Below are 8,877 nucleotides of genomic sequence, written 5' to 3'. Positions count from 1 at the left end.
TAGATAAAATCTATCAAGATTTAATTGATATCTATCACGATTTGAAATATCCTATAAATAGAAGACTTCCTTCATTGTAAATCATGCTCAAGGATCCAAGACTCCTTCAAGGGAAATAAATCCAAGAGACTCCCTTAAGAGAAATAAAAATTACTCTCTATTCTCTCCTTTCTTCTTCTTTGCTTTATTTTTTATAACAAAAGACCATTTTTAATATATTCTTAGCTCAAGAAAATAACCACCTCTTCCAAACCAAGATTTATTTGTTGGGCCTAATAAAACACTACAAAATTGAAGTTCAATCAAATGCAAGCATTGTTTGTTGGAACAGTGCCAGTTGCTGTAGTTGGTACATCTACTGTCTACATTCTATTATTTTCCATTTGTCTTAATGAACGTACCATAAAAACTCAATTCAATTTTTTTTCTTCAATATAATTATTTTTATTATGATTGTGAAGCTTTTGGCGTTATTTTCACTTTAGTTGAAAAAGTTATGTTGTCGCTGACAAATAGAAGGGAATATCTATATCAAGAAGCAAAACCACAATTGTATAGTTTGAATGAGCACCACGATTTTGCTTTATCTCCAAATTTGTGATTCAATATAATGTGCCAGATTAATCCAATCTTACCAACTGTTCAGTGGCTGTGGTTTCACCTTGGAATTTATGTTTGACACTTGGCCACATACACAAATAATAATACTATATACTTTTGGCTCACACCAAAAAAAAGTAGCACTTCTCATTTTATCAGCAGGACTGTTAAGTTCTGACTTGTAAGTTCTGAACCAGGGCTAACACAACACTTGGCTCCTACCTGTAAGTCATCCCCTTCCTAATAAGTTGTTTTCTTTTTATTTGTTTAATTAACCCATTTCATCAAACTTGATTCTACATGGGAAATTCCAATATTTTTAAGTTTGATATTAATTTTTTTTTTTTTCATGTATGGGTATCTGAAGATTTTTTTTATTTTTGTGATTGTGCATATTCTTCGTGTGTTATAATTGGATCGATAAAATGATGTTCGCGTACAAAGATTTTTCTCTTTCTTCTGCTATGTATAATGGAGGCTTTTTTGGTCATCTTTCTTTATTTCCTCTAGTTGTGAATGTGTACACAAGTGGCCTTTGCTATTACTTTATTGACGATTAGTTACACCCTTGACCACAAATTCGTTAAATCTTTCTTTGTTATGCATTATGATTATAACTTATTCATGTGGATTTTGATTTGGGTGTGCGTGTCGGGTCACATGTTATGTTGCTCGGACTCTCAAAAATTGTTGCAGCATCAGTGTCAGATTCCCCAAAATGCACTGCTTTTGGAGTATCCAATATGTACCTGTTGACATTTTTGAAGATTCTGAGCAACATAGGTCACATGCACTGTTGATTTTCTAGTTCCCAGCTTGTACTATTACACTTCTCTTTTCAATTTCCATAGCTGCTAAAATGACAATCATGGCCCTACTCATAGATTCTCCAAATTGGATTGTTGTGCATAATATGTCTGATTGCATTTGGGGGTTTTATATCAGGATTCTGGAAGTTGTGTTATTATAATCACTGGGCTGAACCTTCTGTTATGCTTAATATTCTTATATTTTCTTGTTTAATCTAAAATTTGGATTAAAGACTTAACAATTTAATTTATGGAACAGGGTCAAAGACAAGTGAATTATCTTAGTAAGAGTTAACCTCCCGATAATATGAATTTGACTAAAACGATATAAGACAAACAGTGAAAAGTATGTAAATGATAAAATAAGCAAGAGAGGAAGAAAATTCTTATTGGGAACTCCTGATTTAACAGATGAATAGTGTAGCCGAGTAAGAACACAATAGCTTGTTATAACTTGAGAACTTAAGCAATAGTAATAGCGAAAATCAGATGGGATACAAGTGGGTAGAAGGGGTATATTTAGGGGTGATTTGGTACGCAGACTAAATTATTCCGGGATTTAGTCCTGGAATTATAATCCTTGGACTAATTTATCTCACTTGAGAGGTGGGATAAAATAATCCCAAGTTGGATAGGACAAGGTGGGGTATCCAGGATTAAGATTGGGATTAGATTTATATTCTATTTTGTTGACGGTATAAATTTATCCCGGAATAAAACTATCTTACTCCGGTGTGATAGTTCAGGTAAGCTTGATTCGGAGCAGACTTCCAGGTTATTTTCTAACCTCTTGCGAGAGCGACCTTTGATGACTTGGAGCTAACTAAACTTGCGCTTCCATGCGTTGAATTTCAAGTTGTCCACATGTCATATCCATATTTGACAAATAGATTTCTGTTTGTTTTTTTGGAGCCACTATGTTTTGTTGCTTTGCAGTCATTGTTCCTTTTTTCTGCTTATAGTTTCTTCATTAAAATGTAGGTTTTGATTCGAGCTGCTAGACTACCAGTACGGGCATCTCTTTACGTGGAATTTGAACTAGAGAAAATTTTAATTTCTTATAATGTCTAAGCCATTAGACTATGAGAATCTGAATGAAAATGTCAAGAAGTGCCAATATGCTGTCAGAGGTGAGCTGTACCTTCGAGCTTCTGAGCTTCAGAAGGAAGGGAAAAAGGTATAAGTTGTCAAATTGTATGTCTTTTTCCTGTAAGAGATTCCATCTTGTGACATTTTGTAGGTTATCATGTTCTGATAAGGACTAGATACTTTTAAAATAGGTATTATGGTCCATTTACCCTCTTTGAATCACTCATAGTTCGATATTCCAACTTGAACTAGGAATTACTGTCTATCAAACCTTTATTATCATGAATTTATAGGCGAACTTTAGATAGTTTGCAAGATTTAAAGCGGTTCCATACAGAGCCTAGATTGTTGGCAAAACCTGTTTGAATCCCTTGAACATGCATAAGAATTTATAATTCCTCATCTAAATAATCTTGAGATACTAAATGCACTTCTGATGTGATGCTGCAAATGAACAATTTATACAATAATAGTGATTAATCTATTCCAGATTCCTATGACTAGGAAATTGTTCGTAAATCTAATGTTTTTTGGAAGCATTTGAATGATGACCATTTGATTTTTTCCGATGCTTATATACTATCTCACTGTTCCTCTTATTCTGCAGATCATCTTTACGAATGTTGGTAATCCCCATGCCCTTGGACAGAAGCCACTGACATTTCCACGCCAGGTTTGTTACACTTGCTGAATGCCTGTTTTTAAGATGCTTGAGGTTTGATTACTTGATGCATGTAAAATGTTGGTCTCTATATTTCAGGTCATTGCTCTCTGTCAAGCTCCATTTTTACTGGATGATCCGAATGTGGGACTCATATTCCCTGCCGATGCAATTGCAAGGGCTAAACAGTTTCTCGCAATGACTTCTGGAGGTCTAGGTATCTTTTCTCAGATGACCTTTAATTGTTACATATGCACCTCCTTGCATTATGCCTCTCTTTCTCCTGGCTCCCTTTCTTGCCCTTGGCCGAACTAATACACAAACAAGAAATTGTTTTTGCTTTCATGTCAGAAGTTATTCTTTTCTTCATTTTATTTTTTACTATGTTTTAATGACTTTCTTTTTTTTGCTTCACCATTTGCTCTTATTTCCTTCATATAGTTTCTTCATTATATGATATTCATGAATTCATGATCTAGTCTTTTTGATAAGATGTCTGGGTGTTATTTCATGTGTAAGTCTTTAGTTTCTGTAACTTTTTATATCCTAAAGGACTACTAACTTTTTATTCTGTCGGAGGGGGTGGGAGGTGATAGTTGGTGAAGGGTAACTTGGGAACTGTTGAAATGAGGCTTATGCATTTAATCCTTTCTCAGTGGACAAAAGCAAAATTATCCAGGACACGACTTTCTAGATGAAGTCTCCTCTTTCGGGCTCTACCCATCACTAACTACTTGTCTGTGTTTTGTTATGACACTCAATTGATGAACACATTATTTTGGCTCAGTTTTGCGACAGTGATATTTAGTGAGGGAATGATGTATTCTATATTTGCTGGTAAATTAGGTGCTTATAGTGACTCCCGCGGCATTCCTGGTGTAAGGAAAGAAGTTGCAGAATTCATTGAGAGACGTGATGGATATCCAAGGTTGGATTGCTCGTTCCTTTTTACTTGGTGTGATTTGATAACCTCAAAATTTGATTTTTAAACTGATATCTAGTTATTTTGTCTGACAGTGATCCAGAACTCATATTTCTCACAGATGGTGCCAGCAAAGGAGTGATGCAGATCTTGAACAGTGTCATTCGCGGCCCAAGCGATGGGGTACCTGATAATTTGATATGAATAGCAAGATTTTCCTCTTCATATTTTCTTTGCCTCCTTTCATACATCTTATTTCTTAACTTTGACAATTCTTTCTTTTAGCACCTCCAGGTTTTTATCTTTTACGGGCATTATCATATTCTTAATGAATGCATATTTGTTGCTAGATATTGGTCCCTGTTCCCCAGTATCCACTGTACTCTGCTTCAATTCAATTATTAGGGGGTTCTCTTGTTCCTTACTTCCTTGAAGAAACTGCAAACTGGGGTCTTGATATCAATGACCTTCGCCAATCAGTTGCACAGGCACGATTCAAGGGAATAACTGTGAGTATGCTGAACTTCAGCTTTCCATTTACATTCAGAAAAATATGTTCTCATGTCTATGTGAATTCTGAATATGTTTCACTAAAGTTGGTTTTATTAGCAACTTTATGCTTGGTGAAGGTTAAGCTTTTGTCTGTCTGCCTCACTCACACCCAAACCCCCTAACGACTACCAAAGAAAAAGAACGGAACATAAAAAAGACACAGCATATGTGGGACTGAATACTACAAATATTTTCGAAAACTGGCAAAACTTAAAAAGCTGTTCAATGGGACTGGTTCCTTTACCCTACAGACATTTGGATATGGCTGTTAATAGTAGCTGAATTACTCTTTCGCTTTTAACGTCCTAAAGCATCTTGTCGTCTGCATATATCTGTACATATTTATTTCTTTGTTTCTGCCTAGGTACGAGCTATGGTGATTATAAACCCTGGGAATCCCACTGGACAATGTCTTAGTGTGGCAAATCTTAAGCAAATAATTCAATTCTGTCACCAAGAAAATTTAGTATTACTTGGAGACGAAGTTTACCAGCAAAACATTTACCAAGATGAGCGCCCCTTCATAAGTGCGAGAAAGGTAAATGTGCAAAGTTTCTGCTTGAAGAAATTATTAGCCAACTAGTATTTTTAGATCCTACATACTCATTTCATGTTATTCACAAAATATGAAGGTTTTATTGGATATGGGGCCACCCATAAGCAAGGAGCTTCAGCTTGTCTCGTTTCACACTGTCTCCAAAGGATATTGGGGTGAATGTGGACAGCGTGGAGGATACTTTGAGATGACCAACATACCTCCAAAGGTTTGTATTTTGCTTCCAATTCAAACTGTAGGGACAGGTATATACTTGATATTTCTTGCTTATAGTAAAGTGCTAATCCTCAGTGCCACGTTGTATGTCATGGTTTGAATTGGAAAAACTCTTGTAGCGACAGTGAAGAATCTAGTGATCTCAAGACAAGTTTTATGGAGTGGTGCCATAGTAGTCTTTTCTTTGCAGTGCTTAAAAATGACTCATTTCACATTTTGGGGAAGTCTTAAAAAGACACATTCTCCAATGTGGATTAGCTATGAACATTGGCTAAAAAAGAACAGAAAGGGTACAGATGATCCATATATGAGATACCAACTAGTTGGAATTAAGACTTTTGTTGTTGTTTCACTTATGTTAGGTTTTCGGCAGGAGTATTTCATCTCTAGTTAAGGACTTGTATGCCACTGTTAAGTGTGAGAATTAGAATTTCCTTGGTTCTAGATAAACCCCCATTCCTTGAAATAGAAATTGCTAGTACTGTAACCAAAATGGGCCCGAATAGCGCAGAGTTGATAGAGATAATTCAAGTTTCCATAACTAGTTTATGGTTGAGACGTGGTTCGTCAATTTATTAGAATAATTTGGAAGAGATCTAGGTTGGATGTTATAAGTGGACCATTTCGTACTAGTCACAAACGTGTAGTTTAGTTTCGTTTTTTTAATTAATTTTTTTTTCTTTAAAGCTTTTGACTCCCACATTGGTGGTGGGAGGGGAGATTGGACTTCTTATATGGTCTTGGGCAATCCTCACCCCTTGCGCTAAATTTTGTAGTTGAGTTAGGCTCAAGGTCCATTTCTTTATCATGGTGTCAGAGGCAGGCTCTTCCCAATTCATTGTTTAACCTATGTTGAGCCCCATCTTATATTTTCGATGATCTAGATGTCCAGTCTTGGGTGTGAGGGCTTGAAAGGGAGGCTGTTGAGTCCCACATCGGTTGACAGTGGGAGATTGAACTCCTTATGTGTACTTGAGAAATCCTCACTTCTTGAGCTAACTTTTGTGGTTGAGTTAGGTTCAAGTGCCATTTTTTCATCAAAAGCTACTTTCAATAGTCTATTATAAAACATTGAAATCTTAGGCATATTATATTTTCTTTTTTTTTTTGATAACCGTGTTGTTCAGGCCAGCTTGCGCGCACCTCGACTAATTCCACAGGATACATGCCACCTCCCACCAGCAACAAACATATTATAGTTTAAAAATGCAAGTTTTCTAGGTTTTTGCCTTTATGCACCTAACACAGTTTTTCTGGTATTGGACTCTTATGTACCTAAGACAAAACATTTCCTTTTTTGCATTTGATATTGCAGGCCGTTGAAGAAATATACAAGGTTGCTTCAATATCACTCAGTCCAAATGTTCCTGGACAGATATTTGTAAGTCAATATTTACTTGTCTCCTCAGGATAATGTTATGTGCTTTAAATTAGCAACATCATTTTCGATTCCAATCAACTAAGTTAGTAATGTCCTGTTCTTTTGTGTCTTACAGATGGGGCTAATGGTGAACCCCCCTAAACCTGGAGATATCTCATATGACCAATATGTCAGAGAGAGGTATGACTGCTGACAAGCCCATGAAATTCTTGAACTTTTTTTATGAATTTACAAATTGGCACCAAAAAAAAAAATTCATTTTTCTTCAATGGGGTTCTGGCTATGAACTTTGAAACTATGTGGTCCCTGAGTATCTGCTATCTAACTAACAAGTCCTAAGAAAGCTTAAAGTACGTCACAGGTTCTACCCTGCCATAGATAAACACCTGATATTTAAGTAAGGTTAGAGGAGTGGATCCATTATCTATCAGGTTTCAAACCTTTTGCTAAGTCCTTGGGAATTTCTCAGTAATCAAAAAAGGAAAAAAAAGGAAGAGAAAGCTTAAAGCTATAAATACATCTATGACTTTATCACCCATTAGTATGAGAATATTCAAATAAGCAGAACCATTAGAATTACTGTGGTAGTTTGAACTTGATCAAAAGAATGCACTTTTCTCTGACATAACTCCTAGAACAACCATTAAGTGGGGGTCATTGATGATATCAAAGCTCCATGTTTTCTCCTAATCTTCTGGAGTCACGTACAGTGAATACAAGTATCTGAGTTAACACACACGCACCCTAAATCCTAATTCAGTCTTTACCTTTTTTCTTCTCTTTTTGAAACTTTTTTGAATTTATATCAATATCCGTCTACTGTGATAAAGGATTTGAATCTCTTAATTTCTCTTCTCTTTCTATAATTTCTGTTATTATACGCCGGCACACTCTCTCATTCTTTAATGATGTTTATTCTGATTGCAGTAAGGGTATCCTTGAGTCATTAAGGAGAAGGGCACATATGATGACTGATGGTTTCAACAGCTGCAGAAATGTTGTTTGTAATTTCACCGAAGGCAAGTCAATATCTCACTATGATTACCAGTGACCTGTTATTTAGTTCTTGTATTCTGTGAAATGCCAAATGAGCTCCCATAAACTGTGTGAGGAAATGTTTTCAGGTGCAATGTATTCCTTCCCCCAAATTCGATTGCCTCCTAGAGCAATAGAAGCTGCAAATAAGCTTGGGAAAGCTCCCGATGTTTTGTATTGTCTGAGGTTGTTGGAAGCAACTGGCATCTCCACCGTCCCTGGTTCAGGTTTCGGCCAAAAAGAAGGGTGAGTTTGTTATTCTATCATATTGCTACTCCATTCCCAAACCTTTGCAGTGCCAAATTGCCCTTATATGCATTTCCACTGTTTATAAAAGCCATTACTTTGTTACTTTTAACTTTGTCACTTAAAGTGACAAAGCAGCATGAAGTGAAGGATCTTTGCTTCATGGCGAAACCATGCGCTTAACATAAGTCTGTGCTTCAAACAGTGACGCCAGAGGGTTCCCGAGATTGTGTGCTTCAATTTAAAAAAGTGTATCTTCTCCCTTTTCGCTTATATAACCTTTCATTTCTGTCTTCCTCTTCCCTGGGGCTTCTTTCTTTTGATTCACTGTGACCTCAATTGTTTTTGACTAGGTTCCTTGGACTCCAAAAATGCTATGGATCCTCCAATAATGCACAACTTTTGGAGAAATCCGATATGCATCCGTCGAAATTTCTGAAAAGTCCCAGCAACATAGGTTTTTGGATTTGTGGGGCGGGGGGGGGGGGGGGGGGGGGGGATGGGGGGATTTAAGATGTTACTAGTGTTTTGTAATGCATTAAAATCAGTTATCGTGGCATTGATTATAAGATTATGAACAATGTAGGGTGTTCCACCTAAGGACAACCATCTTGCCAGCTGAAGAAGACATGCCTGCAATAATGGAAAGTTTCAAAAAGTTCAACGATGAATTCATGGAGCAATATGAAGACCACAGAGGCTATTCCAGGATGTAATAGAAAATAGATGATTGGAGTATTTATTGTATATGTTTTCCCTTACAAACTACTGCAGCTCTTTTCACAAACCAATTATTGTACACTACCCCCC

At 36.4% G+C, this 8,877-nt stretch overlaps 1 protein-coding gene across 2 annotated transcripts in view; it reads left to right on the top strand.

Annotated features, from left to right (window-relative positions):
* The first annotated feature begins 471 nt into the window (after nt 1-471).
* The window catches only part of LOC107847729 (glutamate--glyoxylate aminotransferase 2), an 8,683-nt gene continuing 277 nt past the window's right edge, over nt 472-8,877 (top strand). The window contains exons 1-14 of one of the 2 annotated variants that reach the window (XM_047398903.1): nt 472-824; nt 2,391-2,586; nt 3,106-3,171; nt 3,259-3,376; nt 4,006-4,087; nt 4,177-4,264; nt 4,432-4,590; nt 4,998-5,171; nt 5,266-5,397; nt 6,721-6,786; nt 6,902-6,966; nt 7,714-7,805; nt 7,911-8,067; nt 8,654-8,877. In XM_047398903.1, the coding sequence (XP_047254859.1) occupies nt 2,473-2,586; nt 3,106-3,171; nt 3,259-3,376; nt 4,006-4,087; nt 4,177-4,264; nt 4,432-4,590; nt 4,998-5,171; nt 5,266-5,397; nt 6,721-6,786; nt 6,902-6,966; nt 7,714-7,805; nt 7,911-8,067; nt 8,654-8,783 (1,443 nt within the window). In that variant the 5' untranslated portion in view covers nt 472-824; nt 2,391-2,472 and the 3' untranslated portion in view covers nt 8,784-8,877. Of the gene's footprint in view, nt 825-2,390; nt 2,587-3,105; nt 3,172-3,258; nt 3,377-4,005; nt 4,088-4,176; nt 4,265-4,431; nt 4,591-4,997; nt 5,172-5,265; nt 5,398-6,720; nt 6,787-6,901; nt 6,967-7,713; nt 7,806-7,910; nt 8,068-8,420 lie in introns of both variants that reach the window. The other variant, XM_047398902.1, reaches the window with a different exon arrangement.

This window comes from Capsicum annuum, chromosome 11, assembly GCF_002878395.1.
Source record: "Capsicum annuum cultivar UCD-10X-F1 chromosome 11, UCD10Xv1.1, whole genome shotgun sequence".
NCBI lineage: Eukaryota > Viridiplantae > Streptophyta > Magnoliopsida > Solanales > Solanaceae > Capsicum > Capsicum annuum.
Note: the sequence above shows the minus strand (reverse complement) of the source record. Positions and strands in the feature narration are given on the sequence as shown.